The sequence below is a fragment of the Malania oleifera genome, chromosome 10 (genome assembly GCF_029873635.1).
Source record: "Malania oleifera isolate guangnan ecotype guangnan chromosome 10, ASM2987363v1, whole genome shotgun sequence".
Taxonomy (NCBI): domain Eukaryota; kingdom Viridiplantae; phylum Streptophyta; class Magnoliopsida; order Santalales; family Ximeniaceae; genus Malania; species Malania oleifera.
The window spans coordinates 31,666,167-31,693,135 of record NC_080426.1 but is presented as its reverse complement, the minus strand read 5'-3'; the positions used below and the strand labels follow the sequence as shown (position 1 = coordinate 31,693,135).

At 38.9% G+C, this 26,969-nt stretch overlaps 1 protein-coding gene across 2 annotated transcripts in view; it reads right to left on the bottom strand.

Annotated features, from left to right (window-relative positions):
• LOC131165705 (eukaryotic translation initiation factor 4G) overlaps positions 1-25,652 on the bottom strand; it is a 33,321-nt gene extending 7,669 nt beyond the window's left edge. The window contains exons 1-8 of one of the 2 annotated variants that reach the window (XM_058123711.1): positions 25,089-25,652; positions 24,778-25,003; positions 24,442-24,578; positions 24,099-24,245; positions 23,817-23,884; positions 23,677-23,733; positions 22,124-23,512; positions 18,750-22,018 (exon numbers count right to left, since the gene is read on the bottom strand). In XM_058123711.1, the coding sequence (XP_057979694.1) occupies positions 18,750-22,018; positions 22,124-23,512; positions 23,677-23,733; positions 23,817-23,884; positions 24,099-24,245; positions 24,442-24,578; positions 24,778-24,962 (5,252 nt within the window). In that variant the 5' untranslated portion in view covers positions 24,963-25,003; positions 25,089-25,652. Of the gene's footprint in view, positions 1-18,749; positions 22,019-22,123; positions 23,513-23,676; positions 23,734-23,816; positions 23,891-24,098; positions 24,246-24,441; positions 24,579-24,777; positions 25,004-25,088 lie in introns of both variants that reach the window. The other variant, XM_058123710.1, reaches the window with a different exon arrangement.
• Positions 25,653-26,969: the final 1,317 nt, after the last annotated feature.

Here is a 26,969-nt window from a genome sequence, read left to right as displayed (position 1 = left end):
TTAAGTTGCTAATCTAATCTAAATTTCCTGAACTAGCTTCTTTACTTGCCCACGTCCAAAATGATGCAGAAACCCTCACATATTTGACACCATACCCAGGTGCCGACAAGCGCGTCACTTCAAGGCGACGACCTTGCCCACCCTTGCCCACTTTTCGTTGCACTCAAGTGATACAAGTGCAACGCGTCACTCGTAAGGGATGCCCAAGCAAATATTTGGTAAGGATTCATATCATAGTGATTTGACAAATTGTATGCTGGCTATTAGCTGCCTAACGCAGCCCTCCTCTTTTACCCAAGCTTGGGACTGATTATGTGTGAAAAAATTAGGACATTAAGTGCATCACAGGCGGAGTTACGTCCTATAGTAAAAAAGAAAAAAAGAAACAAAACATAAAAAAAAAAAAAGATCAAAACAAATCTAGATGGCTAAGGATGAAAAAATCAATGATTTGTTTGGTACACAACGGACGGGAATGGAGCATAAGTGGTCAATATAATTTTACATATTCCCTATATTATTTTTCATTCCATTCCAGTGTACCAAACACTGAGCAAGTATATTCATCAAAAGAAGATCATTGGTCTCCCTATGGTTCAAGTTACGAATAAAATGGAAGTTCCAAGAAAGTAGACTCCCTTGAGTAAGGAAATCAACCGTAGAAGCATCATGAAAACTAAATAAGCAATAACAAGGGGTAAAGCTTGAAAGAAATGAAGGAATTCCCCCCGATCCAAAGATATTCACAAAACTGAATCTTCTAACAAGTAAGAACTTGTGTGAAAAGAACAAAAGCAAATATTGAGAAATTAATTTCCAACGACTTGCATGCAACTCAACCAGCCTCAGCATCTCACCCATTTTGTTGAAGCCTATGCAATGGATCATCTTCTGCATAGGGAGTAGTTTCTAAAGGAAATTGCTGAAACCACTTTCCCCTTAAGGAAATGTTTTTAGACAGCAAATCGCCCAAGCCCAACCCTTCTCATCCTAAGACTTGCACACCAAATCTCACCCAACCAACAAGATATGCGCACTTAAGTAATGAAAAAGGATAAAACAATAAGAGAGAGTGGATGAAAAACAGGACTGAATCAAAATAATCGTGCCCCCTTAAGTAAAATAAGAACCCTCTACCTTCCAATTCCCTAGGAACCCTATCAACCAACCCTTTATTCATTGGAAGTCAGTCTTCTTGGATCTAGAGTCCATCAATGACTTCTGAACAGTTAAAAGGAGAAGAAAAAGAAGGCCTAAAAAAAACAGGCTATGAAAATTCAAATTTGTGCAGACAATAAGTCTGGCCAAAGAGCAATATGATAATACCAACTTCCTCGTAACCACTACATCATCAATTATTCTCAAACTCCTCCATCTAAAATTTCCGGAATAGAAGTAAATAAAGAAACCTTTCAAAAAAAAATTAGCAAAATTATTAAGTACTAAGCTTTGTCCTCCCTTTGGTTGTGTTTGCTCGCTTGCTTGCTTTCCCTCTCTTTTAATATACTAACACATTAAACCAAAAATCTTGGGTGTGGTTGTTTCATTTTCTAAAAGGGGCAATATAGGCATTAAAATATAAAGGAATATGCTTTTAAGAACAATGTAGTCATTACAAAATTTGTCCAGAATAGGACAACCAGGTTTACAGAATTTGTCCAGAATAGGACAACTGGGTTTTGTTCAGCAGCTGTCTAATTTTCCTTTCTGATCTAAAATACAAAACAATACAAAAGAAGAGGTTCAAATAACAATCAAAAGTCATTAGCGCAGTTGCAATAAATGAACATTTAGTCCAACAACTTTCCACCAGAGAAAATATGTTTCAAATGCCTTACTCAGCAGAAGGACCATGAAAATTTATCCAATGAATACAAAAGTACAGTACAAAAGATTCTACTTCTCTAAGCTATGGATTTTAGGTGATGGTAAAAGAGGTGAAAGCTTCCTTTGAGATCTCTTGCATTTTTTCTACTGCAGTTTTTCACTTTTTATGAAGTTTTACTGTCGTACACAGCAAGCACAAAGGAATCTCTCACAGATATCAACCAAACATTAAATGAGATTTCCAATATCTACCATGAAAATGAATTATGCTACAACAGAAATAGACGATTCACTGATTCAGCTAACCCCATTCAGGCAAAGAAGTAATATTTTGTGAACTGTGCTAACTGATGGAGTAAACAATGTAATATTTGCCACTGGCTACAACAAGATGATCGAAAAGAAATGTAACTCTCCAAAACTCCGTCAGCAAACCAGTGTTGCTAAAAATCAAAGAAGCCCTCATAAGTTCCCAAGATCCCAATATTGCCCAAGGCACCAGGGTCCAAAAAAGCGCTCGCCTTGAAATAAGGTGCTAACTTTTTAAAATAATAATAATAATATTAATAGTAATAACAACAATAATAATAAAGGAGCTTTGACACAGCCTGAAAACACCCTGTATTGGGTCAACTAAAAGTATGATCCAGAAAATGTGTGTGTGTGTGTGTGTGTGAGAGAGAGAGAGAGAATATTACCTTTGATTCAGCTAATACTCACCCCAAATGGCTTGCAAGCTAAAAGGGCCATTTGATATCACTACCAAAAAAAATCTAAAAACAAAAAACTAAAACACAAAAATAAAAACCGAAAACTAGCAACCTATTTGGTTAATATTTCCAAAATTGGAACAAACTAAAAAGCTAATTAAACAAATGTTCATTTTTGTCCTCGAGTCAAATAACAATTCAAAAATATGATTAAAATAATGAAATATGAAAGAATACAAATTGAAAATATTGTAATAAAAATTGAAATTATTCTATATTTTACTTAATTATTATAGTTCAAAACTCACTTCCTAGTGCAACAAGAGCAGTTCTATTATACGATTTTTTGTAGGTAAAGAGAGAATTTTATTAGCTGGAAATCAAGTGGATGCCACCCCGTGGTACAAAAAGTGAACCTCTGTAGAGTTTCACAAGCATCAAGAATTACATTATGATTATTCACAATTTGCCCACTACGCCAGCTGGAAACAACTGCAATCCACTGCTCACAAATTTGAAGTGGGAATTGAATAGTTGAAGGCTCTCCTTGGTAGCTCTGATGCCTTTCTTTCCAAACCCAAATCTCCCCTCCCATAGAATTTGCAGTAACCCACTGATATCCAGTCAAGGACAGAACCATGTACCACAAATTTCTTGTCAAGAGGCACTGGAGAAAAATGTGGTTGACTGATTCTGCATCAGTCATACAAAGAAAACATCTCTTTGTTACTGTAAGCCCCCTTTTCTGCAGATTGTCTAAGGTAAGAACATTTCCATGTGCAGACTCCCAAACAAAAAATGCAATCTTTGAAGGGGCTACTGTCCTCCAAATATGAATCCAAAGAGAGTTAGTGCAATTTATTGCCACCAGAGAGAGCTTAGAAAGATCTAACAATGAAAACACCATTCTGTCCAAAGCCTATTTTGGTTCATTGGGGATATTTTGTAATGGAAATTGTAGAGATCGCAGTAAAAGTCAGAGTTCATGAAGTTCTTGATCTGCCACATTTCTAGCAAAAGGAATATTCCAAAAAATTCCCTGATTAGAGATTTGGAGATGATGGCAAATAAGGGCACCTCTACCACAAGCCAAACTGTAGATGGAAGGAAAGGCAGCTATAAGGTTACTGTTATCACACCAAACGTCATACCAAAATTAAACATTGGCGCCATTCTCAACTTGAAATCTCACATATCGAGAAAAACCGCTCCATCCTTTCCTGATAAATTTACAAAATCCCACTCCATAGGGGTCCCCTACAATTATGAGTTATCCATCCGTTACGCTCAAGCCTATATTTGGAAGATATGATTTCCCACCAGAAGTGGTCTTGCTCCTTCATGAACCTCCACAACCACTTCCCAAGGAAGGCTTTATTAAAAGTGAAAAATGGATTTCAACCAAACTTCCCAAACATATGGGTTGTTTAAGCACTCCCCGTCTAATAAGGTGAAATTTAAACTCTTCCCCTAAGCTCTCCCAAGGAGATGTTCTCCGTATTCCCTCCAATCTCCTAGCAACTAAGGTTGGTAAGGGTATAAAGGGCATGAAATTGACTTGAAGAAGTGCTCCTTAAGGGGTGATTCTACCACCTCTTGACAAGAAATTTCTTTTACAACCTGCCAATCTGCTTTCAAACTTCTTGATGATGGGGTCCTAAACTCCTTTGTGTTTAATTTTGGCGCCAAGAGGGAGATCCAAGTAAGTAGTGGGAAAGGATCCCACCTTACAACCTAGAAGACTAGCAAGGAAGGTCCCCTGAAGTTCTCTCCAATTGGAATGAGCTAAATTCTACAAGATTAACTTTCATGCCTGAGAAAGCCTCGGATCAAGCCTCAAACCCTAACGAAATGCATCAAAGATTAAGGATATGAAGGGGATTGTCTTTGCAAAAAAAAAAAGATTGCATCACCTGCAAAAAAAAGTGTATACTTCTGTAAGTCTTCCATTTCCCCCCACCCTTTAGACCTCTAAAGATCCTTGCTTCAGTAGCCTTCAACAACATGAGAATTAGCACCGCCATCACCAGAATAAACACAAGCAGGGGAAAAGGGATCCCCTTGTCTCAAGCCTCTTGAGGATCGAAAGAAATCATAAGGGCAGCCATTTATGAGCACTGAGAAGCTTGGAGATTTGATGCATTGTGCAATCCAATTACACCAAAGCACCCCACAGCCCATTTTCCTGAGAAGATAAAGAAGGAAATTCTAGTTAACGTGATCAAATGCTTTCTCCATGTCCAGTTTACACACTACTCCAATCCTTGATGTTAACAACCCCAATTTCTTCAGAGCAAGAGTGACAAAGGTGGCGTTGATGCAACTGACAAATCTTCCTGACGTATGGGACTCACATTTGTAATTTCATGATTGAGAAGGCTCCAATTAACTTGAAAGCAAGCCAAGAAGAAACCATCTTGCCTGGGCGCTTTGTCCCCAATGCAATTTTTAATAGCTTAAGGATTTTTGCTTCATCAAAGAGTCTCTCTGGCCACCCTGCAGTGGAGGGACTAGGAGATTATTGGTCTCAAAATCATACTTACAGAGTTAAAAAAGGTATTTACAGAAGTCACAAATTCCCTTTTTATAATCCCCTTCCCTGGCCAAGGAGGTTTCCCCAATTTTAATGTTGGATAAGGTGTTCTGTATGAGATGAGCATTTGCTGTTCTATGAAAGAATTGTGTTCCAGTCCCCCTCCTTAACCCATAAAAATCTAGATTTTTGTCTAAGATATTTCTTCAAAGCTAATAACCTCAAGCAATTCCTTCTTGAGCACGACGCTTTTGGCCCTCTTTTTATCATCTAGACCCTATATTATCTCCGGCTCATCAAGTTCTTTGATAGTCGTCCTCTTCCCTCAAACATTTTTTTAAGTGCATCTATTCCATATTTTCAACTTTTCTCTCAACCCTTCCATTTTTTATATGAGCACAAAGCTAGCCTTCCTCATGGTACAAAGAGAGGAACACCAACTTTTAAACGAACTCCTCGAACCCATCATGCTTTACCACAATCTGAAGCAACAGGGATGTGATCTGAGATAAGCCTCGGAAGCAGGCACTAAGTCATGATGAAAAATGAAGTTCCAAGTCTACTGATAATAGGGACATGCCGATCCTTGAAAATGAAGGTGGCTCTCTCATGCAACTAGTCTCATGGCTGCCCCCACTTCTTTCATGCGAATAAACTACCATATTGAAATCACCTTGAATGATCCAAGGTGCATCCCACCTACTTCTAATCTAAACGATCTCATTCCCGATAACATATTTGGAGGGTCCTTAACCTGGCTGTAAGCCCCTATGAAAATCCATTGACAATTATCATTGAAATTCTAGAACAAATAGGAGACTGAGAAGGAACTAATGGAATGGTTAAACAATTCCATAACACTAGGCTTCCAGAAGACAAGAATACTCCCTACACTACCCTCAGCTCCAAGGGGTATCCAATCACAAGTTGGCCCCAAAGGTCTTTGATTCAGAGTTTATCCACTCTCTCCACCTTTGTTTCCTGTGAGCACACAACATCATCCATCCAATCCCTAAGAAAAGACTTGATTACACCCTCCTATTGGATCTGTCATCGAGTCAACTCACATTCCAAGAAATGATTTTCCTTAGCATAATTTAACACAAGGGCTCCGACTACTACATCCCTTTGACATTTTTTAGCATCCTCCCATTTTACCAATATTCACCGAGCATTCCAAGCGTTTTAATTCCCTATAGATATCCAACTTTCTATTACTACCTGATGGTTTTTGCATTTTAATTTCCTATTGATATCCAACTTTCTGTTACTATCTGATGGTTTTTTTAGATTGCTACCCACCTCGTCTCTTCTCTTACTTTCAATATCCTCAAACAATTGCAAGGCTTTGCCTTTAAACACTTCGAGGGACAAACCTATGGTTTTGCTTACAGATTTCAACTTTCAAAGAAATCCAAACGGATACCTGATTCTTGAATTGGGTGTTGTCTAGGTCTAGGCCATTCAAAGTTTCAAATCTCCAAGTTGGGATTGATGCACACAAAGGCAAAACATGTTCTAGGGGCTGAAACAAGGGCCAAATAAAACATATGCAACACTCCAATTCTTGAGAAAACGTATGGGATTCAAAGTTTCAAAATCAGGCCTATCAATCAAATCCTCTTGACTTGCTGCTTCTTGTATGGGATGATTCTACAAGGGGGCAACCTTCCCAAAGTAGAACATATTTTCTACAACTCTAGAGATGGACCGCTGTGGTTCTTGAAAGGAGAAAACGAGCTGGGCTGCGGCTTTGAGATGTCTAGTGAGATTGCTAGGCTGGGGAAAAAAAAAACCTTATGTTCATAGCCCTAATGCCCAAGTTAAGGCGCACACTTGACATCCTCAAATGAGTCAAAAGCTTTAGGCCTGCCTTTAGTCTGCATGGGAGCATAGAAAATGTATGCAGCACTGCAATTCTTCTTAACAACACTAGAAAAAGGACTGCACGAGCCCCCTTGTCTTTTCCACCCCCTGTGAGTTGGACATTAAAGCATTAGACTCAAAGGCTTGCTACAATGAGGGCAAGGGCACAAAGAAGCTGACTGGGTGAGGGTTGCTCAATGACCACAGATGTTTTAACTCTTGTAGTGGCCTTGGACAACCTCCTAGCAAGAGGAAATAACCAACACCCTAGCTCGGCTTCCAAGGAGAAGTTCCTCATCTAGCCCTTGGCGGTCATACCCTTCTAGAAATGCAAAGGTTCTCCAACCATCATTGTTGATCTCCATAAGGCTAGACAAATTCCCAATTTGTTCAAGTTTAGCTACAGAGTAAGGGTTCTATAATAGTTCCTTGATGAAAAAAACCATGAAGTTGTCTGGGGCAGGACTTTTCTCAACACTCAAGAATCCTCCATACTTCAAGGAACGATATGAACTCCTCCAACTCCAACAAAATTGAGATCCTTCTTCCCTTGTGGTATTTAGTGATTCTAATTCAATTAGAGGTTCCCCTTATAATGACGAATCGAAGGATTTCCTTCTAGCTATCACAATACACTTCGCATCTCTCAGCATCTCACCGAAGGAAGTGAGCAGTCAACAACTGTTGGAGAGCCCGGGAAAGGAGATATGCAGAGCCTATCCTCCAAAGGAGAGGAGGCTTCGAGACTATGGCCTGCAGCAAAAAAGCAAACAGGTGACTTTAACTAGGGAGAAGACTGCGAACACAAAAAGTGTGACAGAAAAGTTGAGGGAAGGACAGCCCAAATTGCCATTGGAGAAGACCTTCGGCAACAAAGGACCAGAGGGCTAAAGTAGTGGGGAAGGAGAAAAGAGTTGAGCAAACTAAAGCTTGTGGCAAAAGGAGAAAAGGACAAAGGGAGAAAATGAGAGGTCAAGTGGGAATGCAATCTCTTGTTTAGGTCAAAACCACGAGAAGAGTTCCGCCATAGCTGATGACAAAAGGAGATGACGAGGGGAGTTGACAAAGGGAAACGTTGAACGATGTCATCACGAGAAAGGATTTTACACATTTTCCCTATTCTACATTACAATTGAAAAATAGTAGAAATATTTTTTGAATGACTTATACTATTTTATTTTTAAAAAAATTATGGATGATTTTAATTTAATTATTTTTAAATTCACATGGCCATTTTATTTTAATTTTAATAAAATTATGAAAAATATAGATAATTAAATCCCTAAAAATTAATTTTGGATATTAAAGTACTGCAGCAACTAGTTGTCAAAACAATTGAAAACTATAAAATCTTAGTTTTCATTTTTTTATGAAATTTACTCAAAACTGACAATAAAGACAGAAAAAACAAATGCGTTGTCATAATCTGTTTCTTTGTTGTACATCAACAAAAGCACAAAACAGAAATGACACCAGACAGCCTCTAAATTAAGCACATGAACATAAATTGGCTTTTCACTTTATATCACAATCTCATGCTTCGTTGTGAAGGGAACTCTTGGAAATAGAGTCAAGTTGAATCCAATCAATATGGAGCATACAGAGTATTTTCTTTGATTATGGAACAAATCTTGATAGAGATTGAAAAGAGTTTCAAGCAGCAAATATTGAGTCTAGCACTGTAAGTTCAACTCAATCAACTCAACTGCACCCTCAACACTAAGAATAGCTTCTTCTTTTTTTCGGAGGGGACAGAGGGAGTGTGAGAGTGTGTGTGTGTGAGAGAGAGAGAGATGTACATGCTCAATAGGCTCCTTAGGCTTGAAATATAGCGTATACCGGGCAGTAACTTGTGAAATAGGCAACTTCACATAGATTGTCAATGAAAAAAACAGATGAAGCAATCATGCGGGAGGGAGGACGGACAAAGATGAGGGCCGATAAAGAAGATAAGAGAATACAAAAAATAAAATATAGAATGTTCATAGGTTAAACAAGAACACAAATGCATATAAGAATGTATTTGAGTCTCCAAACTAGGTGTTAGAAAAACAGAAAAAAAAAGTTTGAAAGAACTTAGAATACAAAATTATGTAATTTAATGAAAGAAAAAGTTAGGTTTATTTTAATGGTAGTTGTTGAAAAAAATGCAATATTAAATGTCAAGGAAAATAAACCCAAAAAATGATTTTTTAATAAAAAATCACCAACTAAATAAACCAACTTAAAATTGAGTTTCTAAGCTTCAATAAAGGGAAAGGTGAGGGAAGAAATGCAAAAAAAAAAGGACTAAAACCTGTTCTAATCCAGTCACAGACAATCTGGCAATGTAACAGCCCATAACTTTCTGTAATGGCCGTTAGAATACCGTAATGGACCTTAACGGCTGTTACAGTTGTGAATCAATGTACCTCCGAGTTATCACCCCATAATGGTCTTCGAAGTCACCGATCCATTATGCCGTACCGGCTGTTATGCACTTATTTTTAATACTATGAATGCAACACATAAGCATAGCAACTTAACTTTAACTAAATTACCTGTACTTATAGGCCTGGAGTTTACACAGAATGGACAACTTAGCAAGGTTGTTAGAATCAAGATCCTACATAGGATCATTGGAGGGTCCTGAAGATCAGATCATAGGATTGGATCGTGGATCGTAAGATTCTACTTGCAATGTAAAATATATTAAAATTTTATATATTTGGCCTTTTATGACAACTATCAATAAACTAAAACCTTGGTAGTAAGTTTAACAAATTAAACAAATTTCAGGTGTGGAGAGGGGGTGGTGGGGTGGGCCTTAGAGTGAGCTTGGGAGAGGGGATTATTTCTCCTTTACAGTTGGCTGAAGATAGTATTTATTTCCTTTCTAACAAGCTAGGTCCCTCTGTTAATTAGCTGATTCTTTTGCAAGTGTTCGAAAAAGCTTTTAGGTTAAAAGCAAATCTTCATATGCGTGGTTTAGCAGGTAATAGTTTAGAGAAAGATTTGGATACTTGAAGAGGATAGCTAGGAGATTGGATGGCAGGACAGGGGAATTTTTTTTTTGAAGCTTTGGGAGGGCATATTACTTTGATTGAGGCTTCTAGTCATCCATTCCTCCTTATTTTTGTTTCTTTTTTTAAGGTGGTGCAGCTAGAAAATGAGAAAAGCTTATGAGAGATTTTTTTTGGATGGGGGTGGGGAAGGGTACCAAAGACCATTTTGTAAATTCTTTTTTCTAGACAACAAAAACTTCATTAATGCAAGAAAGGGGAAAAAAATTACAGGAAAAAGAGGAAAAGCCATCCTCCTTTGCAGCAAAATCAAAAGGAAAAAAGAAACAGAGTATATACATCAATGCAGCCTTCCAATCCCTTATGACATCAGACAGAGAAATACCCTTGAAAACTCCAAAGGAATAAGTCCAAAATGCAGCCAAAAATGAAGCTTTCTCCCAAATCAAATGCATTGGAATCTTCTGATCTCTGACTATTATAGTGTTCCTTTCAAGTCAAAGAGTCCACAATATAGCAAAAATAACACAACCAAAACCTTTTCTGTTTTTCTCTTCCTTCCAATGCCCTAAAACTGAACTAATTAGAGCCACCCAATCATCACTACTGCATGAAAACAAATTGTTTCATAGCGCCCTTGCCACCACACAATGTAGGAATAAATGATAGTTAGCCTCACCTTCCTTGTCATGCATCAAGCAGACGTCAGGATTGAGAGCCTTATAGGGCCTCCTAATCTGAAGCAAGTAATTTGTATCAATCCTGTTGAGAGCCAAAGTCCATATGAAAGCTAGAATCTTAAAAGGAGCAGCACCCTTATACACTTTTATTGAGATGAAAAGGACTGGGAATAATAGGTTTGGTGGTCAGATGAACAAACGAAAAAAAAACCACAACAGCAACAACAACTACTTTGAAGAGAATGAACCCTGATAATCCCCAATCCAAAGCCTACTATCTCCCCTGGATCTGGGAATGAATGAATTCAGAACGATCGACAGGCAAGTAAGCTCTTCTATCTCTCTCATTTATACTCCTAAAGAAATGGAAGTCCCAAGACACAAGACCCCTCTCAGAAGAATATAATTCAGAAATAGGAGCATCATGCACAGATGAAAGTCTATACAACCAAGGCACAAGGTATTTCAACGAAGTCTCATGCACCCAAATATCTTCCCAACAGCAAACCCTCTCCCCAACATGAACAGAAAATGAGAGGGGAAAGAAAAACCAGACAGCTAAGAGATAAATTTCCAAGGGCATGCATGAGAACCATTTCCACTGCCCTTAGTATCCCACCATTCTTATGAATACCATACTAACTCTTTTTACTACTTTATACCATAAGGAACCAGACTTTTAAGGGGAATCTCCATAACCATTGGTCGATTAAAGAAATGTTTTAGAAACCAAACAACCAATGCCCAGGCCTCCCTCAGATTTTGGTCTCCTGACCACCTCCCAATAACAAGATGACCCCTCATCCTCCCCAATACCAGACCATAAAAAATCTCTTATAAGCTTCCCTAAACTCCTGAATACTATCACAGGAATTTTAAAAAAGAGAGGTAGTAGTTAGGAATATTAGAGAGACAAGCACTGATGAAAGTAATCCTACCACCCAAGGAAATATAAGCCTTTTTCCACCCTTCTAGTCTCTTCCCTACCCTCTCAAGCATTGAATCCCAAAAAGTGGTGGACAAAAAGGATTACAGCCAAGAGGAAGGCCAAGACACGAAATGGACCAAGACAACAAATCGCACCTGCAAGAGATCTAAAATCCTCCAACTCCCTATTGCTCAAATTAATACCAGCCAAACCACTTTTAGCCAAATTAATTTTCAGTCTTGAAATCTTAATAAGTTTTAACAGATTAAGTGCCTTGCTAAATTACTCACTACTATTCTCTAAAAATAAAAAGTATCATCAGCACATTGTAAGTGATACACTTCCACCTTATCCTTGCCTACCTCCAGACTCCCAATCACACCATAATCCTGAGCACACAATACCCACCTACTCAAACCATCTGCAACCAACAAGAATGGAGATAACGAATCTCCTTGTCTAAACCCCCCTGGACACATCAAATCACTCCCTAGGCTTACCATTGATAATCACAGACAAATTGGAAGAACTAAAGCAACCTTTGATCCCTTTATGCAATAAGAACCCAAACCCTTCTTAACCATCACCTTATCCAGGAATCCCCTATTAACCATCTCGTAAGCTTTCTCTAAATCTAATTTAAATATAATGCACTAATTACCTCTTCTTTTAAGATCCTCTACCACTTTATTAGCTACTAGAACCGCATCCAAAATTTGTCTCACTTTAACAAAAGCGGACTGAGCTAATGAAATAATATCCCCCAACACCTCCCTAAGTCTCCTCAACAAGACTTTAGTAAGAATCTTATAAATGCTAGTGACTAAACTAATCGGTCTAACATCTCTAACCTTCCTCAACCTCTCTTTTTTGGGAATGAGTGCAATAAAAAAGGAATTAATGCCTTACACACGACACCATTTCTATGAAATTCCCCAAAAAAAAACTCAATACATCTTACTTCAAAATATCCCAACTATACTGGAAAAAAGACAAAGTAAAACCACTCGAACTTGGAGCTTTATCCCTACCCAGCTCGATCACCGCATTTCTTATCTCTTCTATATCAAACGGCCTCTAAAGCCAATTAGCAGACTCTCCCCCAGTGGGTTCACAATCACGCCCCTCTACCATTAACCCATTCCCACAAACTGCAAAATAAGAGGATTTTAAAATTTTCATACTCCCTTCCTCGATGTGCAACTGATCCCTCACCATCATACGCAAATCCGATTCCAGTTCTTTAGTTGAACACTTCCTTCTCCTCCCATTAGCAACCCTATGGAACAATCTAGTACTACAATCCCCATCCTTAGCCCAATAAACCCTAGATTTCTGACGCCAACTTCTTTCTTCTCTAAACAAAGGCAATTCCAGCTCATTACACAAATGATCCCTCCTTATCCTCTCTTCCCCTTCTAATAAACCGCACTCCTGTAATCTGTCTAAACCCTTTAAAGTATTCAAAATGTTATCCTTCTGAACCCAATATTCCCAAACACCTCTTCTTTCCACTCCATAAGCATCAACCTAAAAACCAGCCCAGCCCTAAACCTGGCATTCCTTCCACCATTCCCAATTTCTTAACCAAAGATACAAATGAGCCAACCACATATTCTCAAATCTAAAGGGCATAGGTCCTCATTGGATGACATTAGAATCCAGGAAAATAGGACTATGATTGGATGTATGTTGGACCAGCACCTCTTGTACGATGTGAGAGCAAGCTCTATCCCCCAAGTCCACCCAAGTACAACTGCCATTATTTAAGGGAACATCTCCGAGGGAACAATCACGAATAAAATTATCAAATCTTCGCATCCCACTATTTATCCTACAGACCCTCAACCTCTCCCTCATATTATGAACAACATTAAAATCACCTCCTACCCACTATGGATTACAAAGATTGAACAAACTAGACAACTCTTCAGAACAAAAAAAAAAAAAGGCTACTCCAATGAGAAGAAATAGTAGGGCCATACAGAAGTAAACCACCACTCCCCAACTCCATTAATATGTAATACGACAGAGGGAAAAAGAACCTAGTAAACAGTTATTCAACAAACAAACTCTAGTGTCTCAGGCCACTAATTGACCCCTCAAGGTCCCAGAAGAAGGAAAAACTGTCCACTCCCTAGACCTCAAATCCCAAATACTCCTAAACAGTTGAAAGCTAACATCCTCCAATTTGTAAATTTGGGTAGGGTTTGTAAGCCAAGCAGGATGGTGGTTTGGGATTGTGTAGACTAGTTTCTCATTGCATTGCCTTGGTGGGCAAATGGTCATGGTGTTCTACTTTAGAGCCTGGATCGGTACGGCATAAGGAAATTAGCAGCAAATTTTGACTCCAGCGCAAGTGCGATGACAGATTCAGTATCAATGTGACTAATGGGAGCCCCTGGAAGTTCATTTCTATGATTCCACAGTTCTTACTTCCATTATATCCCAGTTGAATCATGAGGAGAGAGTTTGATTTTGGGAAGATTATCAGATTACAATAGAACTTTCCTGTATTGTGTTTCGTTTTCTTTGTTGTCTCCTGGAACTTTTTTTCCCAGGAGGACTTTGAGTGAGAAGCCAAGGAGCACCGAGCAAAGACTAAGAGGGTCTCAATTTATGGATTCAATTTCAGTTTAAACAAACAAAAGGAAATTATAATAAATCATGAAAATTATGGATGAAACTTTGAGAATTCAAAACAAATGACTGTCAATAATTTATAAACAACATGAAGATAAAAAATTTTGGGGTTTTTCTTCTGTTTTCAATTTAAATTCCCAAATTTCAGCCAATATGCCTCAAATTCTAGCCAAAATTCCAAAAAAAAAAAAAAATCTTAATTTCAGTTCAAAGCCTCCTGAAATCCAAAATTTCAGAAAAATTACCAAAATTTTATACCATGCTGAGGAGTTGGCTCAACTCTTGAAAGTGTTACATTCCTTTATTCCATCTTCTTTTGCTCATTGTATAATTTGGGTTTCAGATGGGTCAAAGGAGTTTTTTTATCATTTATGATATACCTCAAGATGCTAATGGCTCTCATTTTCCTTCATACTCCTTGATTTGGAAGCCGAAACTCCATTTAAAATCAGCAGTTTTATTTGTTCTGCTATTCCTGACAGGATTAATGCTAATGACTGGCATTAGATTGGAAGGGTTTTTCACTTCAAAGATACAAGAGGTTTGATTATCATCAGAAATCAAAAATATCTTGTATATTTGCTACTTCTGCAATTATGTGGAGTATTTGGTTGGAATATAATTCTAAAATTTTCAAGGGGAGGGCAAGGACCAAGAGTTAGCGTGTAGTGTTTTTCTTTTCTGACTTGTTTTTGCTGCTCTGCTTTTCGGTCTGTTTTCTCACGCAGGCCTTTGGGTGGGAGAGGGGCACAAACTGAAGTGCAATGAAACAGAAAAACCTTCAGAAGGAACATTTGTCTTCTAATAAATTCCCTTTTCATCTAAAAAAGAAACACTGCTCCAACCCTGACTGAAAAAGCATTAAAGCCCTAAAAAATTAGAGCGTTATGCTCCAACCAAATAAACCAAACTACTGCAAAAACAATCCACTTACAAAGACCCTTCTTCTCCTTCTTCCTAGAAACCTTTAACCAAAAGAGACAAACTCTCCAAAGAGGACTGACTCAATGCTCCCCAAAATACCAAACAAGTTGGTCTAAACACCCCAAGAATAGAAACGACACAAAAAATAAAAAAGGAAAAAGAAAGAAAGGGTGAACAAGCCTCACTCCAATAGTAGAGCAGACACATAATGAGATAATGTTTTATTTGTCATCTGAAGCAAATTTTTAGCTTTTTAAGAAGGGAAATCCATGTGAAACAGTGAAAGACTTCACTTCAATTATTATTAGATTCCAACCAAAGAAGCAAATCATTTGACTCCTCATTTAGAGTCCTCACAAAATGATATTTCAATGTAGCCATGCTCCCAAGTGCAAGGAAAAAATGTACGAGCATTATGGAGAATAGGCAAGCAGCAAAGTTAAGGGGAAGCTCAATTGAAAGAAGCATCCCCAACCAAATGATCCTTTCCAAAACCCCCTTCCAATTCCCAAATGTAAAACTCACAGGAAAAAATGATGAAATTATGGAAAATAAATAAATAAATAAAAATCTCTAGAAGCTCACATAAGTAACACTTCCTCCAACTATCTTTTGAAGTCTTGCCCTCCTACAGATGGAATAAGGCTTTGTAAATAACTACAATAACCTTATCCCTACAAATGAGATGTGTCTGGACAACAAAACACCTAGACGAACCTTCCCTCTCCTAGACCCACAAATCACATCCCAACTCACAAGGTCCTTCACTACTCCCCAACCCCAGGCCCCACACACACAAAAAAAGAGCAAACATTAATTCCTCTCCCATTATAACTCATTTTTACAAGAATCCTAAACAAGGAAAAGCAATATGGGATAGAATAGAGATGATAGAATATAAACAAGCTTGAATTGGAGTTATCCAGCCCCCCATGCAGGGGAACTCCCCCACCATTCATCCAACCTCCCAGACACTTTCCTTATAACTCTTACAATTGTGTTAATTTAAAATAACCCATTCATATGGAATCACACTTTTCATTTTTAAAAGGCACTAAAATTTGAGAATTTCAGGTCCAATTTGCAAAGACCTTAAAGGAATGAATGATAAAGTAAGGGAACTTGGGAACACTACATAACACAGGACACACCATAGATGAAGTATGTGTACTACCTATTCTCTACTAATTTTTTGATCATGTGTTATTAAAGACTTCCAGTAATTTAAATTTGATCAGCTGTTCAAAATTAACTTATCAAAGACAAGCAATATATAGCTGGGATCACCTGCAGAAATAAAATGTGGAGAAATTTTGTTAGTTCTTAAAGATATTGAGGAGAATTAGTTTGACAGTGACAGAATTTCATGGTTTGAGGCCTTGCCTTTATTTTAAGCACTAAAAAAATATATGAGTTTTAATTATTAACTACTCAAGATGAATATACTAAACTTTATGCTTGTCATGTGGGAATGCAAAAAAGGGGAAGGGGAAGGGGAAGGGGAAGGGGAAGGGCGTTGAATCACAAAGAATCAACTTTGTGATCTTTTGACTAAAAGAGAATTTAAAAGCAAGATCATGCTGGTTGTTTTCTATAGTGGAGACCCTGGCAAAGCTGAGTTTGGGAGCAGATGAGAAGGTTAATGAAGGAGATCAAATAAACGCACATAAGAAATGGGATGATGAGAATGATGACGGTGGTTTTGATAGTGAATTTGCATGTGATGGTGGATTATTACGAGATGATTTTCATGGACAGTATGGGTACGCGTCAGTCTCTTCTGATCTGGTCAGTGATGTGTCAAGAAACTCTGTTAAAAGATAGGCAGGGCCAGGAATCGTGGCTGGGGAGGGGGGCACGTTATATATATATACACTTATATATATAAAGTTATTAAAAATATTTTTTTAGCTAAACTATCTACTATATTAACATTAATGAATAACAAAAAGAAAAGTTTCATTAAACAGAATGGTGAATAATTTCAGCTCACCAATATTATACGAGTCAAAAATATGAGTACAGTGTAATAGTGTATACAAAAAATATATATATTGTTAACATATCATTAATAATCTAACTTTATTAATAATCTTATCATTGTACTTGTCGCTCCTTAGTAGAGTAAAATTTAAATGCGTAAAATTAGAAAAAAAATTCAACACAAACTTAGATTGATTTCATCCAAATCCACAAATTTAAATTCAAGGCTTAGAATTTACTTCCAAAAACAACTTCAAAATATTTTTCCTAAAAAAAATACAACTTCAAAGTATTACATGAGAGCACAAATGATGATTTGGAATAGGTATTCGGAATGTTCACTTCAAAATTTAAATGTGTAAAATTAGAGAAAAAAGTGTAACACAAACTTATACTGATTGTCGTCTAAATATACAAAATTTTAAATTTAAGACTTAAATTTGCTCCTAAATACAATTTTAAAATATATATATTAGCATAAAAAAATTTTCCAAAAGCCAAATAAATTTTAGGGTTAAAACTGGTATTAATTTTAGCCTTTACTTTTAAGTTAGGGGGCAAAAAAAGAAAAAAGAAAGAGGGAGGGGGGCTAGATCTGAGTTGGGTGGGGAGCGCAATGGTTAGCAACAGGTAAAGAACTACAGCTGACAGACCACAAAAGTGACAGTTTGCCTACCCCTGTCTCTCCTGTAAAGGAGATTAAGGGGGAGAAATTTGAGGCTCAACAATTGCTTGGTCAGGTAAGCTTGTGGTTATCTGAACCTAGAAGACAAGTAGTTTGGTTGGATTGTGGTAAGAATAAGGCAAAGAAAGGGACAACTAGAGTTAGATAATTTGAATCATTCAACAATGTATCATGGAAAAAGATTAAAAAAAGAGGCTCTTTGAATTTGCTTGTGTTACTCTTACTGTTTTTGTTTTCTTGCTTTTTGAACTTTTTCTGTTCTAGGATTTCTTGTCCTCCCCAAAGTCGCAATGCTTTCTCTCTCAATATATTTCTTTTTTCTATCAAAGACATAAACACACACACACACACACACACACATATATATATATAGTAACTACTCCAGATTATCTTTTCTTGCAACAAATGCACCATCAATTTTTAAAGCAAAAAGGATTATCACTACAAATCTAAATCATAACTTTCTCAGATTTTATTTCCTTTTAATGTTCCCAGCCATGCATTGAAAATGATGCACCTTGTAGATTCAATTTTTTACTGGAATCCACAACAGGAAATGGGTCGATTTACTTAGTTTGACTGCAAGAAACATTCTGTGATAACAATAACAATAACAATGCAAATTAATAAATAAATACAGAAGCTGGACCACCACTCATTACTAGGGAAGCATCCTTTAGCTCCTTTATTTTACTTTTGTGCCCATATCTTGAGAGTCTGACCAAACATAAGCACTGTTCTTTATAGTTGGTACTTAAGTGTTTTCCATCAAGAATTATGCATAGCTATCAATTGCCATCTATAGTGCTACTATCAAAATATTCTCAGCAGAACAAGGAAAAGAGATGGCCATGCAAGCATCAGTGAACCTATACATTGTCATACATAGTTATTTCGAGATGATACCAAATAATTAGCGATTTTGAGAAAATAAAATAATTAAAACCATGTATGAGAAGAACCAGTACCTGTAGAATTCTTTAATTGCTGCTATGGACATGTCGCGCAAGCGTTCTTCTGGCCAGACTTTCTCAGAACTAACACTTTGTGTCAAAATCGTTCCCTGCACTTGTGTGTGAGGAGAAGCTGCAAGAGATCTATCAATACTACGATCTGAATTCCTCACGTCCCTGCTCCCAAAAGGCATATTGCGCTCTTGCGTGCCCGATTGGTCATAAGCAAACCTTTCTGACATGTATCGTGGAATGAGATCCTCCCGGGAGTTAAAAGCTGTCCGCTCTGGCACAGAACTGTAACCATTCAGACCAGCCGCCAATCTTCTAGGATCATGAGAGCTGGGAGAAATATCGGTCGTAGGAGCAGTTGACATTGATGGTTGTCCTCTGATAGACATTCCTCTAGCTAGACCACCTTGGGGACCAAGCGTAATAGAATCATCACCCATGGGTCTCTGAGACAAAGGAATTGACAAAGGTCGACCATCATAAGGATGTCTATCATCCACCCGAACATCCTGAGTGCCAAACCCACGAGCATGTGTTGGCAACCCACGATAACCACCCATTTGAGCATTCGGGGAAGGTACCATAGTTGACCCTCTTGAACCAAAATCCATAGGTTGCACCCTTCTTGCCGAAGGATTGATACCTGGGCCACGAGCCAGCCTACTTGATTGTGCTTGCCGCTCTTGAGCAGCATCCCTATGCACTTCCTCAATCTTTTTTGGCCCTTCAATTTTTCTTCTCTGCTGCCATTTATTCTTTCGCAGATCAATCGCATCCTTCAACATGAATCTCACCCTAGAAGAAAGTTCCATGTTGTTCGAAAGGTCTGCCATCCTGTCAAAATATGCATCCATATATGCCTTAGCTTTGGGGTGGTCAATCATCTCTCCAATTGTGCTCATTAATTTGCACAAAGCTTCAACATCTTCTTCTTCAGGAGTCTGATGCTGACCCAACAACTTATTGATGCATTCATGCATTATTCTCTCAGTCAACATTTTCTTCTTGTACAATTCCCCAATCAATCTAATGTTCCCCAACATTCGTCTCCGTGCCTTTACTCTCTTCTCTTCCCTTTCCTCTTCAGATTGTTTTATCTCACCCTCCTCCTCAACTCTATTAGCTTCTTCTTGCTCTCTTTCACCCCTCTCAAACTCCTCCTGGCACTTGTTCAGAAGTAATCTCTTAAAGGTAATCTTTTCATCATCTTCACTAAAATCAGGCAGCTCTGCAGAAAGATGAGAACAGAAGTTGGCATACATTTCACAGAAGGTTGGTTCCATTAGAGCTTTATCAAATATTTGTGAGATAACACCGGTGAGAGTCACAGCATTGTCAATGTTAACTGCTTTAACTTGCTCAAAAAGTTTTTCAAAGTTTTGAGGCGTTAGCTTGTTTAGGATAGCTTTCAACTGCCTCTGCTTCGCCTGTTCTTCGTCTGTCACTTTACCTACTTCGTACTTTTTCTCAGCCCTGTGCATTGCCTGTAATGGAGTCTGAGGAGAAGGAATTAAACCCTTCTGAAAACCAGTAGCACGCTGCCACCGCTCAGCATCAGGGCCAGGGCTATTACGTTGCATTCCACCCTGAGGACCCAGGGATTGCATAGGTCCAGATAGGATCCCTCCAGTATACTGAACAGGAGCCTGTGCTCGTGGGTTCCTTAAAACACCATGGCTGCCTCCTTGTCCAGGTCGAAGTCCCCCTATATTACCCCCATAACCAATATCTAACCGCATATCCCGTCCTGAAGAATAGCCTGGCTTACTCCATTTGTCATCATCCAGAGCACCACTCCCACGGCGATCTAATCGGGATCCCCCAGACAGTCTATCTATAATTCTCCCAGGACTATTGTATGATTCACGATCAGAAAAGTGAGTAGTACTGACAACCATCAAGGCCTCTATTTCAGTTTTAACAAGAAAATCATCAGGAAGAGCTGTACACTGATCAGAAAATTTCAGGAGGAAATCTCTAGAATACTTCTTGGCCAGAATGGTATTTCCATCTTCATCATAATGCATCTCTCCTCTGTGAATCTGTTCCCTATCATTTGAAGTTTCCAATTTTGGAGTAGAAATGTCAGCAGCATCTTCCCAATCATCTGGCTCAGCTTTACTCTGTCCACCTCTCTCACTCACTATGATGTCTTCTTGAACTACACCAGCAGGTAACTGCTTCAAGTTATCACTAGACATGCTTTCAGTGCTTCCTGAAGAAATAGCAGTTTCTTTCTTTTCCTCTGGACCCTTGTAAGCCATATAAAGATCAGAAGTTGTCCCAAGAGCATCTGCTTTCTGAAGTATTTCTTTTCTCTTTTTCTTTCCCCTTGTTAAAGTGCTCTTTGATCTATTTAGTTCTGGAGCGGGTTTATCCTTGGGACTTGATATAGGAATGGAAACAAGGCCGCCACCACTGCTAACAATCTCTGCCCCTTCCCCTTCATGTTTCAAAGTAGGTTCCAATGGAAATAAAGTCAGAACAGAAGATAAATCTTGATTAGATGTGCCAGATTTTATAACACCACCTTCTTTACTGCCCATGCTATTATTTCTACTTGAAGAGGCATCCAAAGATGAAGCCCCATTAGCATCAGAAATTGCTGAAGAAACAACATTAGATGGGGCAGTTTCAGCACTAATAGAATCAGCAGTTGTGGAAGCAGAAACCCCTAGATCATTGTCCAGCCTATCATCATTTGCAAGACATCCCACAGGTTCTTCCAGTTCCCTCTGTGCAGTTTGCGAGGATTCAACCTCACTGCCAATGGCAGTTTCATTCAAAACCATGTCCTGTTCAGTTTGTCTACTACTCCCCAAAAATTTTGAAGAAGCTGACTCTGAAGATGACTCAAATCGACCGTCATCTCTTTTCAGCCCCGCAGGCAAATTAATTTCTTCCTGTCCTCCCATTCCAGCAGTTCCCTCAAGGTGTTCATCCTGAGGAGAAAAATTATCCTGGTTAAAATGAGGAATGGTGACCACAGTATCATCTGTCATTCCAGCATTAGATATTTCACATGATTTCCAGTCAGATCTAACACTATCAGCCTTTATTTCAGAAGCATCCAGAGTGGGACCATGAATGGTTGATTTTTGTTCTCCACTAGACTCCAACACACTTTCACTGGCTTTTGACAAAGCATGTGGTGTTGTCATTGTTGCTGCTTTAGCTTCTACAGATTCAGAGACCCCACCATTAAAAGAAATACCATGTTCTAAAGGCTGATATGGCAAAGTTGATGTAGCAACAGACAGGTTCACCTGAGCCTGAGAAAAAAAAAATGCAAACCCATGCCCACGTATCATTATTGGCTGAACTACAAATTGAAAATCTGATGAAATGGGTCATCTGACAAGTGCATCATAACATACCTGATTCTGTGGTTGAAGATGTCCTTTCTTTCCAGGCTTCTTCTGATGATCCTTGATAGAATTAGACCTACTAAGAGATTCCTTTCTTCTTGTTTCAGCATTGGGGACAACCATGGTTGATTCCTCAGATGAAGCAGTTGGGGCAGGTGGAGCCGAGGACAATGCGTTGGATGCTGGACTTTCCACAGATGTAGCAGCAGCAGCTGCAGTCCCAGCCATTTCCTTACTTGCCACTGCCAATGACGTGGAAGTTGGGGGTTCATGACTAGGCTTTAACTGCTGTGGAACTCTTTCACAACTAGTCTCAGAATCTCTTTGAGGATTATTTAGACCACCTTCCCCAGTTGTTCTTAACAGGCTAGGTGATTCACCCTTTTCAACAGCAGGTGAGCCAATCGATGGTGATGAGTAACCAACCTTCTCTCCAACAGAAACAGATGCTGGTTTAACAGTCACCTGAATTACAGGTGATGGAGCAGAAGACACGACAGCAGGTTCCAAATTCAGTGATTCATGTGTTGCGGTCCCTGTTTTATTAGTAGGCGCGGAGCTGAGTGTAGATGTGTTCATATATGGTCCAGTTTGTGGACCCTGGCTAACTGAGTAGTTAAACCTTGGTGCCTGAGAACTGGAAGTAATCTGAGTGGTTAAGGGAACAGAACTAGGAGCTGGAAAATAGAGACTAGAGCCGTAAGAATTGGAATAATAATTAATTGGAGCAAAAGAAGGGATGGGCTGGGATTGAGGAGGTGCATTTGTATGTGACCTCATGCCTGATGATCCACCATCTATGTAAGACTCTGCCCGTTTATCAAGCCTCAACTCTTCATGTGTATTGGGATCCGTAATCTTGATAGGTTTACGAGTACTGCCAAATTTTCCAGCCTGCTGTTGAGGATATTGTGGAGTGATGCCAATTCCCAAGTTGCCTATTTGGGGGTTCAGTTGAGGACCCATTTGAGTTGCGAAGTTCATGCCCTGACCCTGGGAAATGATTCCCTGTGCCTGCATAGAGTGATGTTGGAGACCGGGTACAAACATCTGCTGCTGCACTTGGGGTGCACTTCCTATTGATAGTGGCATTTGCATTGGCACCGTCAAGCCCTGAGGCTGCATCTGAGGGTTGGGCCCACCAAATTGCATAGAAACCTGTGGCTGGTGATATGGCATTTGCATCGACATCCCTGACATGGAATGAACTGAAGGCTTCTGCGTTTGCGTTGCAGGAGGCAAAGATGAAACATGAGTCTCCCTTTTGGCCTTTGATACATGATGCATCTCCCCAGAATTAGATTGGTCAGCAGCACCTGTTTCTTTCCTCGGAAAATGCTGCTTAGGAATTGAAGGGATTGGGACAGCTGGCGCAACCCTATAAGAATCATGGCGTGCCTACAAGATAAAGAACAAGAATTTGACAACTGTTTAAGCAATTCAGTCATGCTTTTACACACCTGTGGAAATGATTAAATCTTGATGAGTCCTCATATTGATTTTTCAAACCCAACTAGACAACTACATGCATTTGTGACAAGAGGATAGGAAAACCTACAAACCTGGTCGCGCTTCTGCTCATCCAAATTTGGTGGAGCTGAGCTAGTTCGGGCGGGTATCTACATATAGCATTGGTGCAACATTTTCTAAGAAAATAAACGAATAGAAGGAGAATTGCACATATATGAGACAACAAAAATACCTGCATTCCGTTCATTAAACCAGGACTTAAAGACCCAAACTGAAACGGGAAACCCCTAGACCCATCGCCTGTTGCTATGTCAAGAAAACAATGTTAATGTGGCATCATTAAATAAATAAGTGTCGAAATTGTTTCTCTAGGGTGCATAACAATAAAAATAACTACAATATGACAACTGTGCCCATTGGTTTAAAAATCAAAAAATAATAAATAGTATAAATATTTTCATAATTCATATCAATCAAAACCACATTCACAGCTTAAAGTACAAGAATGATGTACCCTTAGCAGGAGTTGTGGGCGCAGTTGCATCAGAACCAGCAGCTGCAGAATGAACAGCTGGGGCCTTCGGATCAGGTCGGGTGGTTTTCTGGGTTGATGAATCAGTAGTCCTGATGGCACCACTCGTAACCGGTGCATCAGATGCTCCTAAAAATAGTGATGAAATAAACAGAGTTATCAAACAAGCCAAAACAAATTAGCATCATGGACAAAGAAACAAATTTGTTACTCCAATTCTCATGTTTTATTATTTGACAATGTCCTTGCTCTGGCAACAAAACGAATAAAGCACCATTACATGATTCCATAAAAATGAACAAGAGAGATAAATAATCACACTTACCATGTAATGGTGGTTGGCCATGGGCACCATTCTGTACACTGCGTGGCACAGCAGATGCATTGCTGGCCTCAGAAATCAAACTCGAACCAGTGACCCTAGACTGCCCTCCTTGTGCATTATTATTAGACTTCTTGAAACTGACAAACAAATACAAGACTATGAAACCCTATATGATAACAAACCCTAACTCTACAGTCCAGAACAATCCAGAAAAAAACAGCAACTCCAAACAATAACCGTACACTCATACCCCCTCAAACCCTAATTCCCCAATCCAAATAAATAAATAAGCATCAAAACCCATGACCAAAAATCAAACCTAATTTCACAATTTACCTCCGATTCGAGGAGTAGGGCGAAGACGACGAACTGATCGGTGGAGGCCCGGTTGGGACGCCGCCCCCGCCCTTCCCGGACCCAGCGCCTTGGAAACCCCTCTGCTGGCCGGAGCTGCCGGATCGACCTGTCTTCCTGTACTGCGTGGTCTCGCTCTTGTCCGACCTTGATTGATTAAGGGACATATATTCAAACCCTAAAATCCTCCAACTTTCCTCGGTTTTCCCTGCACCCAAACAGATCCAAACATCAATCCCCTCCGCCCAAAATCACCCCCCAACAACCCAAAACTCCCCCTCACAATCGCTCACCTGGATAAACAAGACCGCTAGTTCGCAAATTAGGATTTTATCTACAAAACGGATTCTGCCGATTGGCGGGAACCATGGCAACAACACAGAGACGAGGGGGGAGAGAAAGAGAGAGAGGTGAATGTGAGAGAGAGAAAGAAAGAGTGACAAGGAACTGAGCAGTAAGGGACGGTCAAATGGGGGGTAGGTTTTTTAGGAGATCGAAATCGAGACGCGCGTGGCGACGAGCAGAGCTCTTCGTTCGCTCAATCACTCTGCCTTTTTGAGCCTTTATTTCGTCACCGACCTCCCTCTATTCCTATTCGCTGCGCATCCCTCCCACGCGCATCCCGCCACGCGCCTCCGCTGGCGGCCTCTTTTCTTTGGTTGTGGTGGTGGTGGGGCAGAAGGGTTCAGGGTGAATTTGTTAAAAAGTTAATCCTAAAGATGCTTTCAATAAAAAAGGGGGAAGCATTGGAGAATATGTGGCAATGTGAGAGCGGGGAGACTTCGGGCGTAAGGAAGGATGAGTGTGGGAGTGGGAGAGCTTTTGGGATTTACGGTTACTAAGGTGGTTGTGTTACCTGATACAAGTAGAGAACTACCCCTATTTATCAATTTCGAAATTGGCCTCGGTTTGGGCTTTTCTTAATGGGCTGGGCTATGCTTTCTACCCAAACAAATAGATGGGCTTCTCAATAATTGGTTGTCCTTTACAACACAGAGCTAGGTTGGCATTGAGGTAAATTTCAATTAGGGTTTGAGATGGGAAAGGATTCTTGATGAGGAAAGGCCTTATTCTCCTTAAAAGTTATAATGAAAAAGGATTCTAATTGAGATGGAACACTTTATTTGTATTGGATTTGAGAAGTATTCTAATTGGGATGTGACACTAGCTCCGTAAAAGATTATGCTTTTTTCTCCTTTTTTTTAAATTTATAATGAAAAATGATTCTAATTAAGAAAAAGTCTTTATTTGGATTGGGGAAGTATTTTAGTTAGGATATGACACTAACTCTGTAAAATATTATATTTCTCTCCTCTCTCTTGACTAATTATAAGGAAAGAGAGGTCGTTTTGATTTGAACACGGTCATTTGGCTCGCACTTAGCCTCACTCTTCTTCATAATTGGGGTTAGTCACCATTTCCTAAGTCAACATTTACTTTGACCAAAAATAAATCAAGAACAAACAATGGCCTTTATTCAAATGTATTTGTATAGTTTTGGTGTAAATCGAAAAATAAAAATCTAAGGCCTCATAAAATTTAATTCTAAAGATACTTGTTGATAAAATGTGACGAGAGCCTGAGCATAGAGGTAATAGGTCATTGAGGGATTTGCCCCTAATTTGCTAAAATAAAAAGGCGCAACTATTTCTCCCATGATTAACATCGCACTTACAATTCCAATCCAACAAATGAAAGACCAAATATCAAATATAAATATGATGGATCTTACTTGCCCTTAATAAAAGCTAAAGAGTTTCTTGAGATTTTGTTTTCAAAATAACTTCACAAAAACTATATTCCAAGCAATATTAAGCAACTATGATGCCCTATTAACTAGAAAAGTGTGGTCCTCCCACCACCATCCACGCCAACTTTGAAGGATTTTGTTATTCTATTTAAATTTGTGGAAAGAAGCAAAGTTTGTTAGTGTTGAGGTAAATATCTTTAATGGTTTCTTTGTTGCACAATGTCCATATTATTTAGCATGTAAATACAAAAATTTATATCCAATTTGAATTTTTCATCATGGATTTGACATTATCAGTGACCCGTCCAGTGAAATCTTTCTAAAAAAATCTTGCTAGTCAGCCAATTCCAATATTTAGAAATCCCAATAGCATGGCTAATTGTTTCAACAATAAGCTTGCACAGAGCATAGAAAACTAGAAAGT